Below are 17,545 nucleotides of genomic sequence, written 5' to 3'. Positions count from 1 at the left end.
TGGAATTCTCCAGGCCAGAATACTGGAGTGGGTAGCCTATTCCCTCTCCATTGGATCTTTCCAACACAGGAGTTGAACCAGGGTGTCCTGCATTGCAGGAGGATTCTTTACCAACTGAACTATCACCTTAAAAGAAAAAACTAATTTAAGTCCAATTAATGGTATGCATTTTTTAGGTTCCCCGTGGGCTCAGCGGTAAAGAATCTGCCTGCAAGGCGGGAGGAGACTCGAGTTTGATCCCTGGGTCAAGAAGATCCCCTGGAGAAGGGCATGGTGACCCACTCCAGTGCTCTTGCCTGGAAAAGTCCCAGGGACAGAGGAGTCTGGCAGGCTACAGCCCGTGGGGTCCCCAAAAGTCGACTGAGCACACATGTACACATACACACACATGCTGAATGTTTAGGATGAAGTGTAAATCTGTGATTTACACTGAAATGCATAAAAAATAAAGTAAATTTATCGATGTTTGGAGTGATGGCAAGATAGATGTGTGATAAAATAAGTATAGTAAAATGCTACGGTACAATCTAGACCATGGGTATACATGCCTTAACTGTAAAATTATTTAGACTTTTCTGTATGTTAACATTGAACATTTGAACATTTTTATAATCTGTTTAAGAAAGAAAACTAAAAACAAATGAATGTGTGACAATGATGGAATTGATAGCAAAGATAAAAATAAGAATGGTGAAAATATAACTAGTTTGGAATTAGAAAAAAAAAAGGACTTGGGAACAGCTTTTTGAAACCTAATCTGTTCATAGTTGGAAGAGTTTCCATACTGTTATCAACAAATTTGTTATTTCCTTTAGCTAGTCAGGTTTGAGTAGATACTATGAAAACAAGAAAAAAATTTCTTTGAAATACACTGTTAAGTTTATCATAAACAAAAAAGTATATATCTTACTTTGATGGTATCCTTATATGCAAGAAGCAGACTTTAGTACCTTTACTTTATTCTACAACAAAATATTTCATATACATATTTATCACCAGTAAAACATGCCTTCTCAGACTCCATTATTTATGTTTCAATTAGAAACCAGCAAGATTCACTGAAAGTTTCTTTTAAACTTCCAACTATTTTAGGCATATTTTATCTTGTTATTAATAAAAAATTTAGGTGTTGATTTAGTTGTATGATAATTCTGCATATAATATACTTGACAAACATCCTTTGTATAACTGTACATGTATTTCCTTGTAAAAATTTTAAAGCTGCTTCTTGAGGGGCTGGACTCTACAGGCTTAAATCTGTGGAAATCTGGACGGCTGTTGAATACACCTGATGATGTCAGAGTATATGTATAGTCTTCTCTAGCCTTAGAGAATGTTTGTTACAGGTGAAAAATAGAGAAAATTAAAAGCCTTCTAGTGAATGATAAGGCTTAGTCTGTGGAACTACTAGTGTTATGATTTATTATATCACCCTGAGAAATATTGAAGGTATATAAAGTAACTGTGTTCATTCAGTCTAAAAAGAGTTCATGTTGAAATACCTTATCATTGTTTTTTAGGTGTCTTTCCACAACCTACATCTTTGGAAATATTAATCTTGTTTAAAAAACTGAGTTTTAGAGGATAAAATTTAGGTCCAAATAAAACAACATAAATGTATCCTATTAGGTCATTTTATTTCACTTGCATAATTAAGCTAAGAGATTATAACTTCTATCACTAAAGGGCTTGATCATTTCTTTTAGGACATTTCACATAATCAATTAAGAAATCTCTTGTTATTTGCAGAGAATTTATTGGCTTTTGTTTGTAATTCAGCCAACTCTCAATTATTGTGGATATCAGGAGGAAGCCTTTATTTCTTCAAAAGCAGTGAAAATGTGCAAGATATAAAATATGCAAAGATTCACAGAATTTATTAAGAATCACATTTATTACTAGGTAAATGTTCATAAACCAATTCCTTTGTAAATTTTAGTAACAGTAGCATAGTAGAAAATCTGTAAAACAAAATAAAACAAAAATAACCCAGTACTGTGATAAAGAAAGGACTTAACAGCTAGCGCTAGTGGTAAAGAACCTGCCTGTCAGTGCAGGAGACATCAGGAGACATGGGTTTGACCCCTGGGTCTTGAAGTCCCCTGACGGAGGGCATGGCAACCCACTCCAGTATTCCTGCCTGGAGACTCCCATAGACAGAGGAGCCTGGCAGGCTGCAGTCCATATGGCCGCAAAAAGTCGGACACAGCTGAAGTGACGTAGCATGCACCCATGTGATGAAGATAAGAAAACTTGCTTGTTCTTCAAAATAGTGGACAAGTTCGAATCAATTCAGAATTAACTTCTGAACTGAGTTAAATTTTCCCTTTGCTGGCTTGGTCACTAATATTCAGGAAGCAAATAAAAAGTGAGTAAAGCAAGAAGAAGCCCAAACCTAGATGTGTGCATACATGTATGCACAGTCACTTCAGTTGTGTCTGACTCTTTGGGACCGTATGGACTGTAGCCTGTCAGGCTCCTCTTTCAATAGGATTCCCCAGGCAAGAATACTGGAGTGGGTTGCCATGCCCTCCTCCAGGCGATCTTCCTAACCCAGTGATTGCACCCACGTCTCCTGCATTGCAGGTGGATTCTTTACCCATTGAGCCACCTGGGAAGCCCCCAAATCTAGATACTTTCCCCCTAAATAACTGAGAGTTGACTGCAATTACTTACAGGCTCTGGGTCAAATCCTATCTGTCCAGTTAACTCTGCTACCTCCTTTTCATGGTAATCATCCAGTTCAAGGGGATTCATGGGCCCCAGACCTTAATGGAAACATCACATCTTATTATTTTGTTAAAGTAAATGAAGAATGCTATGTAAATTTAGACCTTTTTTATAGAAACACTTACCTGTTCCCTTTTGTAATATAATTAGAAATGATAAAAAATGAAAACAAACTTAACTTTCTAATTACCCTCTAAGAGGAACTTACCACCCGCCTTATTCCTATTGCTACTTAGATTAAGAAATCAGGGGGAAATATTAGAAGATAAAGCTGTAATAGCACTTGTTAAATATTCTAAGTTTGTTCTTTTTACTCATTAAAGTGAACTCATACCTGTAAAGTCATGATTATATGAAGTGATCCAGTGGGACCTCTCGAGATTTCTTTGTATGTTGACTTCTCTTAGAGAAGTAATAGGGTCCCATGAGTTTAAAGAAGTGTTAGGAGCGAAGGTTTTAGGTGGTTTTGGGTAGAACACTGGCTTGTTTTTCTCAACACATTTAGGAAGCTAGAAAATGAGTATAAAAGGTCATTGCTGTTAGAAAAGATCATAATACTTTTCCTTCATTAATTACTAAGATTCTGCAACTGTAACCTAAACTGTATTTAGAGTTAAACAGTATTTTTATCAAAGGAGGTCTTTTTGAAAATTCCTTTACTTTAGCAGGGCATCTGAAAGTATACTTTGGAGAAATGCAATGAAATTTTATTAGAGAGATAAAGGACTCTGAGGTACAGCCAAAATTGTGTGCCTCCTACTTCTCCTTCCCTGCCTAACATGACACTATATGATATCATTTGTGAATTTCCGATGAAGGCTAACTCACTCAAATGCAAATAAAAATTTCATTCTGTAGACATAACTGCTTTACAAATAGTTTTATATTTTCAAAAGGAGATATGCACATAAAAGTGAATGAATGGGTTTCACTGTTGTCTTTTTGTTTACTTAGAAATTCACTTTTTCTCAGATTGATGATTTTCAATACATATTTACAGAGCACCTACATGTGTAAGGTAGTGGCAGACACATGGATGGATCAGAAACAAATCTTGTCATTGAGGAGTATATTGGCTAGAAGGGGAGATAAGGCATGAACATAAATGACTATAAGATGGACAGCAACTCTTCGCTACAGGAGAAGTTAAGACAAAATAATTTGGAAGTTCAGAGGAGGGAGAAATTGATTCCAGCTGAATAGGGAAGTGGTACTGGAAGCACAGGGTGGGAGGAGACAAGAGACCATCTTAGGTGACACTGCAGAAAGTAGGCCTTGAGTGGCCTGCGGAGGTGGAGAGGCTAAAGGAAGAGCAGGGGCAGAGATGGGGTGGTGGGAAGTGTGGAATAAATGTTGCTTGAACCTTGTGAACTTGTCCTTACAGCCAGGCCCACCCTTAACATTTGCAGGTCCTGGGATTTGAGTACAATGAGAGCCCACATTCCATTAGTCTAAATAGTTCAATTTGTAAATCAAGCAAATAAACTGTTAAGTAAGTATGTTTCATTCTCCTACCTTGATAAGATACTTTCATAACAACCTGGAAGACCAGGTTCAAATTTAGACTTCTTAGACTATTGCAAGTCTTTAGACTGTCCCAAGTATTGCACTGGGACATGGTGGTTCAGAAAGAGCCAACTGCTAGCCCCTGGCCCCTGACTGCTTTCTTACCTCACTTTCTTACCCCCACTTCCACCCCAAACTATGAGGTGCCTTTTATATGAGGGTACCTATCCCTTAAGTTCAAGTTCCATATACCTATTACCGCCCCTTCCAGCACACAGCCACCTCTTGGCCACCCATTTGCCTAGAGGGATATAGTAGCTTGGCAGCACTGTCAACCCCTAGGAGGATGGAGCTGGGGAAGAGACCCCATAAAGGCCGAAACTGGTTCAAAGCCACTTGTCAGGGAATGTGCAGTCCAGCATCAATCTGGGGCAAGAGACTGGGGAGCACAGGTTCAGATGGACACATCCTCTTGTTCCCATAAACTTTCTGCCCCACAAAGAAGGGCACAGTTAGCCAGAGCTGGGCCTTATAAAGCACGGGCATTCTAAAGTTCCTGGGCCTAAGGGCAGTGCTGCTCACCGCAACACTGTGAGGTTGGAGGGAACCCTATTTACATACCTACAGTAGTCATGATAAAAGCCACTTGGTAAAAAATCTGTCTCAAGAAGTATTAAATAACCAGCTCTATAAACCTTTCACAATTATGTGGCCTGCCTATCCCGGGCTAAATAAAACCCTCTTTATTTCTTTATCATGATTTGCAAAGCCAGCTTGTTTCAAATATTGTTCTGAGGGGCAAGATTAATTCTGTGTCTTAATCTGGCCCAAAAAGTTGATGCTTTTGAATTGTGGTGCTGGAGAAGACTCTTGAGAGTCCCTTGGACTGCAAGGAGATCAAACCAATCAATCCTAAAGGACACCAACCCCAAATACTAACTGGAAGAACTGATGCTGAAGCTGAAGCTTCAATACTTTGGCCACCTGATGCGAAGAGCCAACTCTTTGGAAAAGACTCTGATGCTGGGAAAGATTGACAGCAGGAGGAGAAGGGGCAACAGAGGATGAGATAGTTGGATGGCATCGACTCAATGGACATGAGTTTGAACATACTCCAGGGGAGAGTGAAGGACAAGGAAGTCTTCAGTTCATGGGGTGCTGCAGTTCATGGGGTCACAAAGAGTCGGACATGACAGTGACTGAAGAACAACAATTTGGTCTATCTAACAGCAGGGATCTACTGAAATGCAATCACAGGCACAAAGGAAGAAAATAGGGAATGTAAGATTTTATTGTAGCCTGAGTTATCTTGGGAAGAGTTTAAAGGGTCAGGAAACTTTTCAGAGTGGAGAGTTAGCCAGTTTTTAGTGTGTTAGGTAATGTAATACTGCCAGAACAGTGACAGAGGGATTGAGGGGGATCATTCACTCAATAGGTATTTATTGGTTGAATATGGGGGCTTCCTGGTGGCTTGGATGGTAAAGAATCTGCCTGTAATGCATGCAGATCAACCTGCAAACCCAGGTTTGATCAAGGCTCAAGAAGATCCCACGGAGAAAGGAATGGCTACCCACTCCAGCATTCTTGCCTGGAGAATTCCATGGACAAAGGAGCCTGGCAGGCTATCACAGAGTTGGATGCTACTGAGTGACTATCACTTTCACTTTAGTTTGAATATACTATTCACAAGTGAAAGTTAGGATCTAATATGGAAGGTAAGTACAGAGTAGAAAGAAATTCCAATTTCTGAGATGTTAACATCTCAGCAGACACTCTGAGTCTACAATGGAGTATGTTAGTTGTTTCAGTTCAGTTCAGTTGCTCAGTCGTGTACGACTCTTTGCGACCCCATGAACCGCAGCATGACAGGCCTCCCTGTCTATCACCAACTGCCAGAGTCTACCCAAACCCATGCCCATTGAGTCGGTGATGCCATCCAACCATCTCATCCTCTGTCGTCCCCTTCTCCTCCTGCCCTCAATCCTTCCCAGCCTCAGGGTCTTTTCAAATGAGTCAGCTCTTCGCATCAGGTGGCCAAAGTATTGGAGTTTCAGCTTCAACATCACTCCTTCCAATGAACACCCAGGACTGATCTTCTTTAGGATGGACTGGTTGGATCTCCTTGCAGTCCAAGGGGCTCTCAAGAGTCTTCCCCAACACCACAGTTCAAAAGCATCAATTCTTCAGCACTCAGCTTTCTTCATAGTCCAACTCTCACGTCCATACATGACTACTGGAAAAACCATAGCCTTGTTAGTTGTTTAGAATTTGGAATATATTCTCAGAGGAGGAGTGCTATATAAATGGTTGTTACAGTCCCAACAGAGCTGATAAAAATCTATGAAACTCTGGGCTTTCTATTCTGTTCCATTGATCTATATTTCTGTCTTTGTGCCAGTACCATACTGTCTTGATGTCTGTGGCTTTGTAGTATAGTCTGAAGTCAGGCAGGTTGATTCCTCCAGTTCCATTCTTCTTTCTCAAGATTACTTTGGCTATTCAAGGTTTTTTGTATTTCCATACAAATTGTGAAATTATTTGTTCTAGTTCTGTGAAAAATACCGTTGGTAGCTTGATAGGGATTGCATTGAATCTATAGATTGCTTTGGGTAGTATAGCCATTTTGACAATATTGATTCTTCCAATCCATGAACACGGTATATTTCTCCATCTGTTTGTGTCCTCTTTGATTTCTTTCATCAGTGTTTTATAGTTTTCTATGTATAGGTCTTTTGTTTCTTTAGGTAGATATACTCCTAAGTATTTTATTCTTTTTGTTGCAATGGTGAATGGTATTGTTTCCTTAATTTCTCTTTCTGTTTTCTCATTGTTAGTGTATAGGAATGCAAGGGATTTCTGTGTGTTAATTTTATATCCTGCAACTTTACTATATTCATTGATTAGCTCTAGTAATTTTCTGGTAGAGTCTTTAGGGTTTTCTATGTAGAGGATCATGTCATCTGCAAACAGCGAGAGTTTCACTTCTTCTTTTCCTATCTGGATTCCTTTTACTTCTTTTTCTGCTCTGATTGCTGTGGCCAAAACTTCCAAAACTATGTTGAATAGTAGTGGTGAGAGTGGGCACCCTTGTCTTGTTCCTGATTTCAGGGGAAATGCTTTCAATTTTTCACCATTGAGGGTGATGCTTGCTGTGAGTTTGTCATATATAGCTTTTATTATGTTGAGGTATGTTCCTTCTATTGCTGCTTTCTGGAGAGTTTTAATCATAAAAGGATGTTGAATTTTGTCAAAGGCTTTTTCTGCATCTATTGAGATAATCATATGGTTTTTGTTAATGTGGTATATTACATTGATTGATTTGCAGATATTAAAGAATCCTTGCATTCCTGGGATAAAGCCCATTTGGTCATGATGTATGATTTTTTTTAATATGTTGTTGGATTCTGTTTGCTAGAATTTTGTTAAGGATTTTTGCATCTATGTTCATCAGTGATATTGGCATGTAGTTTTCTTTTTTAGTGGCATCTTTGTCTGGTTTTGGAATTAGGGTGATGGTGGCCTCATAGAATGAGTTTGGAAGTTTACCTTCTTCTGCAATTTTCTGGAAGAGTTTGAGTAAGATAGGTGTTAGCTCTTCTCTAAATTTTTGGTAGAATTCAGCTGTGAAGCCATCTGGTCCTGGGCTTTTGTTTCCTGGAAGATTTCTGATTACAGTTTTGATTTCCTTGCTTGTGATGGGTCTGTTAAGATTTTCTATTTCTTTCTGGTTCAGTTTCGGAAAGTTATACTTTTCTAAGAATTTGTCCATTTCTTCCAAGTTGTCCATTTTATTGGCATAGAGCTGCTGGTAGTAGTCTCTTATGATCCTCTGTATTTCAATGTGGTACATATATACCATGGAATATTACTCAGCCATTAAAAAGAATACATTTGAATCAGTTCTAGTGAGATGGATGAAACTGGAGCCCATTATACAGAGTGAAGTAAGCCAGAAAGATAAAGACCAATACAGTATACTAACACATATATATGGAATTTAGAAAGATGGTAACAATAACCCTATATGCAAAACAGAAAAAGAGACACAGATGTACAGAACAGACTTTGGGACTCTGTGGGAGAGGGCGAGGGTGGGATGTTTCGAGAAAACAACATCGAAACATGTATATTATCTAGGGTGAAACAGATCACCAGCCCAGGCTGGATGCATGAGACAAGTGCTCGGGCCTGGTGCACTGGGAAGACCCAGAGGAATCGGGTAGAGAGGGAAGTGGGAGGGGGGATCAGGACGGGGAATACATGTAAATCCATGTCTGATTCATGTCAATGTATGACAAAACCCACTATAATACTGTAAAGTAATTAGCCTCCAACTAATAAAAATAAATGGGAAAAAAAAAGAAAACAACAACAACAAAAATCTATGAAACTTGTAAATTATTTAATAAACATTTACTGAATACCAGATACAAGCAAAACTATGCGCCAGCTTCTAAGTGCCCTGGGCTAGGCACCAAAAACTCCATAAATTGCATTAAAATAACAGGAGTTAATACAGTCATAACATGTTAAAACAAAGCACTATATATAATGTATTGTTTTAGTCTTGAGTGGTGGGGCTTACTAAGGTTTAATGGAGAGAAGAGGTCTATTATGGAGACCACTTTGCTCTTTGGAGAGACATTAACATTGGGGACACATTGGATCTTTATTGGATCATATTTCATGTCATTGTGTCAGCACTGTTTTTACATTAAGAAGCCATGATTAGGAACTTTGTCATTTGCATATGAAATGAACAGAGGAGGGAGAGCAAATAAGACAGTGGCAGAGATACATTTCTTTGTTATCTAGTTAGGACTTTGGAACAGAGAAAGTTGAAGGCACAGGAGGATGCATGGTAGGAGGAAGGCTGCCTGGGACAGAATGGAGGAAAGGCAAAGGCAGCAAGACAGTGAATAGAGAGCATGCCCATTAGAGAACAAATGGCAGATATAAGCAGGAACTAGAACACAGTTTTCCTAATTTGGTTCACTCTCTGCTATGCAACAGAAACAATGAGGGTTGAGCTGAGCCTTGAAGAAAGAGCAAGTCTGAGATGACAGAGAAGAGAGCATTTCAGGAAGAGGCAGTGGCCATGAACCTGCTCAGGGACCAGCGAACAGAGCCAGGCTGTGAGAAGGAAGAGAGGAGGGAAGGCCAGAACCAAAGGGGCATTGTAGCATTAAAGCACTGGAATTCACACTCAGGTAAAGGGGTGCTAATCAAGATTGCCAAGGGGGGTGACACGAGTTACAGCAGTATTTTAATAAGCAGGTAGAAATGAGAGGAATTGAAAGAAGAAGAACTTCTCATATTTCTAGGTTACTTTGATACAGATTTTGCTTGAAAGAATAAAAGTCATCTAGTCAGATAGATGATTCTTGAAGGATTTTTCTTGACATATATAACTTTACAAAAAACAAACAGGAAATTGCTTCATAGATGACTGTATGACATTGCAATGACCACACTCTGGCCTGCCACAGTAATCTTTCCCAGAGAAATTCAAATGTTTCTAGGTTTCCATCATTATTTCTTGCCTACTTCACAGACTACTAGATGCAAGGACATAATATATGGAAAACATTTGGTATTGCCCCTCAGAAACTAACTGGCCAGTGAATGTTAACTATTATTATTTTCAAATATATGTTTTCCTTCATGATTTCAAAGTGTTCTCTTTTTACTATGTGGAGTCATGGTACAGAGGTTAAGAACAGACACTGGAGTCTCATGAGCCTGAGTTCTATGATTGTGAGATAGTTACCAACTCCTTGAGCCTCAGTTTCCTCATTTATAAAATGGGGATGATCATACTCAACTTTTGAGTGTGTTGTAAGGGCCAAAGGACACCCTATATATAAAGAAGTTAGGGTGTAACAATTTCTTAATAAATGGTGGCTACTATTTTATTTTATTTTTGATTCTGCACAAAGGTACTACTGTAATTGGCACATTAAATTGCAAATCTTTCTGTAAACCTCCCATTTACTCTATGTATATTCGAAGTTACTTGATATATTATGAATCATAAGAACAGAGTTGCAGAGACAGTGAATGATCGATCTACAGTCCTCGTTTACTTCATTTTGCAAGGAACTTTTTATAAATATGGAAATTTACATAAAATGTTACATAAAATCAGTTAAGAAAACAAACAAAAAATGTGAATCATGGTCAAAATCTCAATGTTTCCATCTGTATAGAAAATAAAAGTAATCTATCTTTTGGATTTTTATAACCATAGAAAGCAAAAGCATCTTTTAGTTTGTTTTAAACACACATTTAAAAAGATACTTACGTCAAAATATACTTGCTGACCTGGCCAAACCAATGCTTTCTTCTTGGAATCCGTCGGAAAATCAAGCAGTTCATATCTGTAAGGGTTACCTGAAATTTTCCAGAGAAGCAGCCTTTTAATTAATAAGATTTATGGGTGCAATAAATACAAACAAGATAATAGAGAGGAACTCGGGTGCACATTTGAGCTTTACAGTTATAGCTCTGTTTGAACTCTTGCCCTTAGTGAACAGCATGTGGGCCACACAGAGCAAGAGTGAGTCTCGAAGCCTGGTGCCTTCAGCAGATTGAGGGGGCAGCAGTCCTGCTCCTTTCTTGTTTTGTTTTTTTTTTTTTTAAAGGTGATTTAAGTAAATCATAGGAAAAGGGCTTCTTAGGTAAATCATAAATCTCTTCCCAGATACTCTTTTTGGTCTCTGAAGACTCAGCAAATACATTTCTATACCACCTGTTTTAGGTTTTCTCTGTTTAAATATCAAGAAATGGAGTGAGTACATGCTTACCAAAAGAAGTATTTAAATAGAACATTTAAAGAATACAACTTTTTAGGTATTGGTGGTAGCTGGAGAAGATTTACCAAATACATCCTGGCTTCCTCTGGTCCTATGATAAACTCCACATTAAAGTATGCTCTGAACACCCATCACCATATGTAATAAGAACAAAGGCTGGCATTTAGTGAACACTTATTATAATGTTAGTATTATACTGCTAGTATTATACTGAGTGCTATGAGGAAGGTACTATTATTTCCATTTTAACAAATAAGGAAATTGAGGCACAAGGAAAATCAGCAATTTTCCCAAGGTCACACAATGAATAAGTGCAATAATTCAAATTTAGGCAATCTGGTTCTAGAGCTTCTCTCTTAACCTAGATTCTATTTATTTCTAGAAAAGAAGAGTTAAAATAAGTGGAAGAGTAGAAAACCCAAGGTAGTACTAGTTCTATAAACTAGTACTATAAATAAAAACTAGAAAGGTTTTATTTATTTATTAGGGTTATTGGGGTTATTATTATAATAATTATATATATTTATAATAATTATATAATAATAATAATAATAGAGAATAATATACTCATAACCCTTAATTAAGGGTTGACCAGTTAGTAGATGCTTGAACCAGAAGATTAAGCTGGTAACTTATTTCTTCAATCCCTGGTCTACAACTGCAGTGAAAAGTGTTTTTGTAAATTCAACACATATTTGTGTGATTTCTTCCTAATCGTATGCACTTCATGTAATTTCAGAAAGAAACTAATTTCAGTTCAGTCGCTCAGTTGTGTCCGACTCTTTGCGACCCCATGAACCACAGCATGCCTGCTCTCCCTGTCTATCACCAACTCCCGGAGTTCACCCAAACTCATGACCATTGACTCAGTGATGCCATCCAACCATCTCATCCTCTGTCGTCCCCTTCTCCTCCTGCCCTCAATCCTTCCCAGCATCAGGGTCTTTTCAAATGAGTCAGCTCTTCGCATCAGGTGGCCAAAGTATTGAAGTTTCAGCTTCAACATCAGTCCTTCCAATGAACACCCAGGGCTGATCTCCTTTAGGATGGACTGGTTGGATCTCCTTGCAGTTCAAGGGACTCTCAAGAGTCTTCTCCAACACCATAGTTCAAAAGAATCAATTCTTTAGCCCTCAGCTTTCTTTATAGAAAGAAAGCTCACATCCATATGACATCCATATCTCACATCCATACATGACCACTGGAAAAACCATAGCCTTGACTAGATGGACCTTTGTTGACAAAGTAATGTCTCTGCCTTTTAATATACTATCTAGGTTGGTCATAACTTTCCTTCCAAGGTAAGTGTCTCTTAATTTCATGGCTGCAATCACCATCTGCAGTGATTTTGGAGCCCCCAAAAATAAAGCCTGACACTGCTTCCACTGTTTCCCCATCTATTTGCCATGAAACGATGGGACCGGATACCATGATCTTAACTTTTCTGAATGTTGAGCTTTAAACCAACTTTTTCACTCTCCTCTCTCACTTTCATCAAGAGGCTCTTTAGTTCTTCTTCACTTTCTGCCATAAAGGTGGTGTTATCTGCATATCTGAGGTTCTTGATATTTCTCCCGGTAACCTTGATTCCAGCTTGTGCTTTATCCAGCCCAGCGTTTCTCATGATGTACTCTGCATAGAAGTTAAATAAGCAGGGTGAAAATATACAAATTTACATACTCCCTTTCCTATTTGGATCCAGTCTGTTGTTCCATGTCCAGTTCTGACTGTTGCTTCCTGACCTGCATACAGATTTCTCAAGAGGCAGGTCAGGTCGTCTGGCATTCCCATCTCTTTCAGAATTTTCCACAGTTTATTGTGATCCACACAGTCAAAGGCTTTGGCATGGTCAATAAAGCAGAAATAGATGTGTTTCTGGAACTCTCTTGCTTTTTTGATGATCCAGCGGGTGTTGGCAATTTGATCTCTGGTTCCTCTGCCTTTTCTAAAACCAGCTTGAACATTTGGAAGTTCTCAGTTCACGTATTGCTGAAGCCTGGCTTGGAGAATTTTGAGCATTATTTTACTGCTAACACAATCTCTATTATCTATGAAGTAGGCATGAATATTCCATTTTACAGATTGGGAAGTGGAGGCAGAGAAGTTAAGGAACTTTCCCATGGTCCGTGGTGAGTAAATGGCAGAGCCAGTCCTGTGCAGTTGGACTCCCTAGTCCTGCTCTTAAACACGCCACCATATTTTTCAAAATCTGCCTCCTAATAAGATGCTGAGGTTGATATTGATGATGGCAGTATTCTCTTCTTATATTGGGTCCAAATATTCATGTACAGAGGAAGTGCATTATAGTGTAGTTCTTGGGTCTTACCAAAGTTCATTCAACAAATATTTACCTCTGTCTGCTATGTACCTCTTTTGTCATCTTCAGTTATCGGACCTCTAGTATCTTGTCTTTCTCCATAGATTTATTCTCTGTTTTGAGGTGTCTAGTATGGGATAGAACTGATGGCTAGTGTACGAGCTTACTATCCTTTTTAGTGAAACATATCTGGGAAGACCCAAATGTTTGCATCTGTGAAAAGACACTCCAGAGTGTTCAAAGGAATTGATTAAATTGATCTTATTACTTGCTGAGTCTTATTTCAATGATGATATTTTCAGTTTTATCACAACAGCTAAACGCATGTCTAGACTGAGCCTCTGAGCCAAATGTTGTCCTTTGTGCTGATCACTTGAGCTAGAATGAAATTTGTCAAGGCTAAACCATAGAGAGAATGGGAAGGAAATAAACATTGAAAATACAAGTAGAATATAAGCAACTAATTCTACATTTGGTTCTGGTTATATCATAGGAAGCTCTGTATAAAAAGAAAAGTAAAGAGCGTCTCCAGAGAATTTGATTTAGTCTGTAATGGGGTCCTTTGTTTAATTTTATTATTGAATAAACTTCAAATATAAAAAGAGGAATACTGTTCTGATTTCAAATCACATTACCTCTTGTCTTCAAAACTGTTGTATCATAAGGCTTTGTTGGCACCGTTGGAGGGAACGGCTGTTGGGTTCGGGCTTTAATGCCAGTGTAGAGATCCTTGGGTGATGTAAAAGTCGGGAACATGGCTCCACGGGAGATATGTGTATGGTAGGGGTGTTCAATCGGATATGGGGAGCAGATTTCCCTGAGATTTAGTTGAGAAAACAAAACAGAATAGAAAGAAGTGCAATGGAAAACACTTAATCAATCCAATATTTATTGGGACTCTCTCCTTGTGGCAAGTACTGTTCTAATCCTTGGTGTATGACAGTGAGCCAAAGTCCCTATCCTCATGGAGTTACCATTCTGGTGGAATAGATATCACAAAACATATGAAATTTTCTTAATTTTGCTAAATGAATAAAAAAAAAGTTATTTTAAGAATCTCAAAAATATACAAGCAACTTCTGCAGCTCAATTCCAGAAAAATAAATGACCCAATCAAAAAATGGGCCAAAGAACTAAACAGACATTTCTCCAAAGAAGACCTACAGATGGCTAACAAACACATGAAAAGATGCTCATCACCACTCATTATCAGAGACATGCAAATCAAAACCACAGTGAGGTACCATTTCACGCCAGTCAGAATGGCTGCTATCCAAAAGTCTACAAGCAATAAATGCTGGAGAGGGTGTGGAAAAAAGGGAACCCTCTTACACTGTTGGTGGGAATGCAAACTAGTACAGCCATTACGGAGAACAGTGTGGAGATTTCTTAAAAAACTGGAAATAGAACTGCCATATGACCCAGAAATCCCACTGCTGGGCATACACACCGAGGAAACCAGAATTGAAAGAGACATGTGTACCCCAATGTTCATCACAGCACTGTTTACAATAGCCAGGACATGGAAGCAACCTAGATATCCATTAGCAGATGAATGGATAAGAAAGCTGTGGTACATATACTCAATGGAATATTACTCAGCGATTAAAAAGAATACATCTGAATCAGCTCTAATGAGGTGGATGAAACTGGAGCCTATTATACAGAGGGAAGTAAGCCAGCAAGAAAAACACCAATACAGTATACTAACACATATATATGGAATTTAGAAAGATGGTAAGGATAACCCTATATGTGGGACAGCAAAAGAGACAGAGATGTATAGAACAGTCTTTTGGACTCTGTGGGAGAGGGTAAGGGTGGGATGATTTGGGAGAATGGCATTGAAACATGTATATTATCATATGTGAAATGAATCGCCAGTCCAGGTTCGATGCATGAGACAGGGTGCTTGGGGCTGGTGCATTGGGATGATCCAGAGGGATGGGGTGGGGAGGGAGGTGGGAGGGGGGTTCAGGATGGGGAACACATGTACACCTGTGGTGGATTCATGTCAACATACGGCAAAACCACTACAATATTGTAAAGTAATTAGCCTCCAATTAAAATAAATAAATTTATATTAAAAAATTAAAAAACAAACAAAAAATAAATCATAGTTAATTCTTTATCAGTGCATATATTTTGCTACTGATATAAAAATATGAAGTGGAAGATATATGAATTTTGTAGTTTTTGGAACACTACAGGAAGAATTTCTAGCTGCTTCCCATTCCTGCATCTTATTTTTAGAGAATCCCCGTACTTCATTTTATGGAATCCTTTTAGGCAGTCAGTTTCAACGGGCAAAATGATCCCTTACCATCTTGGACTCAACTAGGCCATCTGTTTCTTTAAGCAATCAATCAACAAAATATACTGCCTGTTTATCTACACAGTGTACACAGTACTGTTTAGAAATCAAAAAGCCAAAAATAGCTAGTATACTGAATGAAAAAAAAAATCCAACAATTTAAAGAGACAACAGGGATACAATTTTCTTATCATGTGAAGAACAAGCAGAGTTCTTAAAAAGAACTAGCAGAGGTTTAAAAAAAAGCTGTGTGAGAGTTACCTAAATTAGAGGAGAATCAAAGTTAGGAAGTCCAAGGCACAGAGAAGTGTTATATATAAGTAGAAAATACAGTTTTAAAAAAGGCTGGAATCTTCATCTCGAATTTCTAGTCTTCAGAACTGTGAGACTGTAAATTTGTTTGTTTCTGTTTTCCCCAGCGAATATAACCAGGGATAATTCAGACCTCCAACAGAGCGTGTGCAAACCGAGTAGAAAACAGGCTGCCGCAGTACACGTGCTCTGGGCTTTTATGGGAGAAGAGCTGGGGAAAGGGTGTCAAGGTTGAACTGCATTTCTAGTGCTCACCGTGAGAACTCACAGAAATGACGGGAAAGCTGTGTGATGCCTGTACTATCAGGCCGAAATAAATGTATAAGTTATGCCACAAATGTTTATGTGAAAGTCTTGCTACTGAAATTTTTCTATCACTATTTTCCATCTAAGTATTGGCAGGATTTATATAATAGCTTTTGCAAGTTCCTATGGATGGTGTGACTATGAAAGAATGAGAATGATTTCTATAAGAAACATTTAAAAATGTCTCATTGCTTTTGCATCATAGTATATTTTTCAATAGCAGTCATTTTTGGTTAGTTTGGCCATCTGTTCTCGTCACCCTGATGCAAACCTGTACTGAATTCAGCAGCGTTGGCATCTTGGTGGGCTCTCTGAAATACCTCATAGCTTAAGATTCTTAACAAGTTCCTGGTCTCTTATGGACACCACAAGAAGTTAAGATTGATTTGTAAGAGAAAAAGCCTAGACTTCAGGCATAAGTCATTTCTGAGGCCAGTCAGCTATTTTTGTTTTTGTGTAAAGTGATGTGGTTTTCTTGCCCTTGTTGCAGGCTCTCCCACTTGAACACACTTTTGAATTTGGTATAGCATTATTTTATAGCTAGCCACTAAACACTTTTCCAGTTTATAAGTGCCACATCATCTCCCGGACAGCTTGGTACAAGGTATAACGTCATCAACTCTATGATGACATGAGAACAGAGAAACAGGACATTCCTGGATTCCAGCTAACTGATGTCCCTGGGAATCATGAAGACAGTGAAATAGTGACTGCTCTTTCACTGAAGCAATACTGGTTGTACTTCATTTTATATGCTATGCAATGATTTTCATTTCTTCTACATAAATATTTCCAGTGTCTGCTTCAATGGTTCTATAGTGAACTGTGCCCCCTTTGTAAGAGGAATTAATTTCTTACCATTTTGCTTGAAAATAAGTGAGCATTTAAAGTCTGAGCAAATAAAGCAGCAACAAACATGTTTATGCTCATGGAGAGTGTCCAGTCTACTTGAGTCAGGAAAGGCTGGAGTTTCCTGTAGGCTAGTAAAACCTATGTTCTAAGGGAGGGTTTTGTTCAAGGCACATGCAAAGCCTTGAGGGCTTGGCTCATTCACCTTCAGGTAGAGCACTCAGGAAGCAGGGGACCTGGATGAGAAACAAAGATCCTAGGGACAGTGAGGAATGAATGAGAAAGGCTGGGCTTCTAATATTGTCCAATAGCCGGGAGACCTGAGTCATAAAACATACTGGGAAGAATGGTTAATGGAGTAAATTGAATGCAGTAATTGTTTTAGTGCTAATTAAC

The 17,545-nt window shown here is 38.5% G+C and overlaps 1 protein-coding gene and 1 long non-coding RNA gene across 3 annotated transcripts in view; one reads left to right on the top strand and one right to left on the bottom strand.

Moving 5' to 3' along the window:
* The window catches only part of LOC122438481, a 171,939-nt gene that overhangs the window by 9,285 nt on the left and 145,109 nt on the right, over positions 1 to 17,545 (top strand). The gene's annotated exons all lie outside the window — the stretch shown is intronic.
* The window catches only part of C3H7orf31 (chromosome 3 C7orf31 homolog), a 40,926-nt gene that overhangs the window by 1,989 nt on the left and 21,392 nt on the right, over positions 1 to 17,545 (bottom strand). Inside the window, exons 6-9 of the mRNA XM_043463368.1 lie at positions 14,004 to 14,185; positions 10,541 to 10,629; positions 3,065 to 3,239; positions 2,677 to 2,768 (exon numbers count right to left, since the gene is read on the bottom strand). Of these exons, the coding sequence (XP_043319303.1) occupies positions 2,677 to 2,768; positions 3,065 to 3,239; positions 10,541 to 10,629; positions 14,004 to 14,185 (538 nt within the window). The remainder of the gene's footprint in view (positions 1 to 2,676; positions 2,769 to 3,064; positions 3,240 to 10,540; positions 10,630 to 14,003; positions 14,186 to 17,545) is intronic.

This window comes from Cervus canadensis, chromosome 3 (assembly GCF_019320065.1).
Source record: "Cervus canadensis isolate Bull #8, Minnesota chromosome 3, ASM1932006v1, whole genome shotgun sequence".
Lineage (NCBI taxonomy): Eukaryota > Metazoa > Chordata > Mammalia > Artiodactyla > Cervidae > Cervus > Cervus canadensis.
This window is presented reverse-complemented; position numbering and strand designations above follow the sequence as displayed.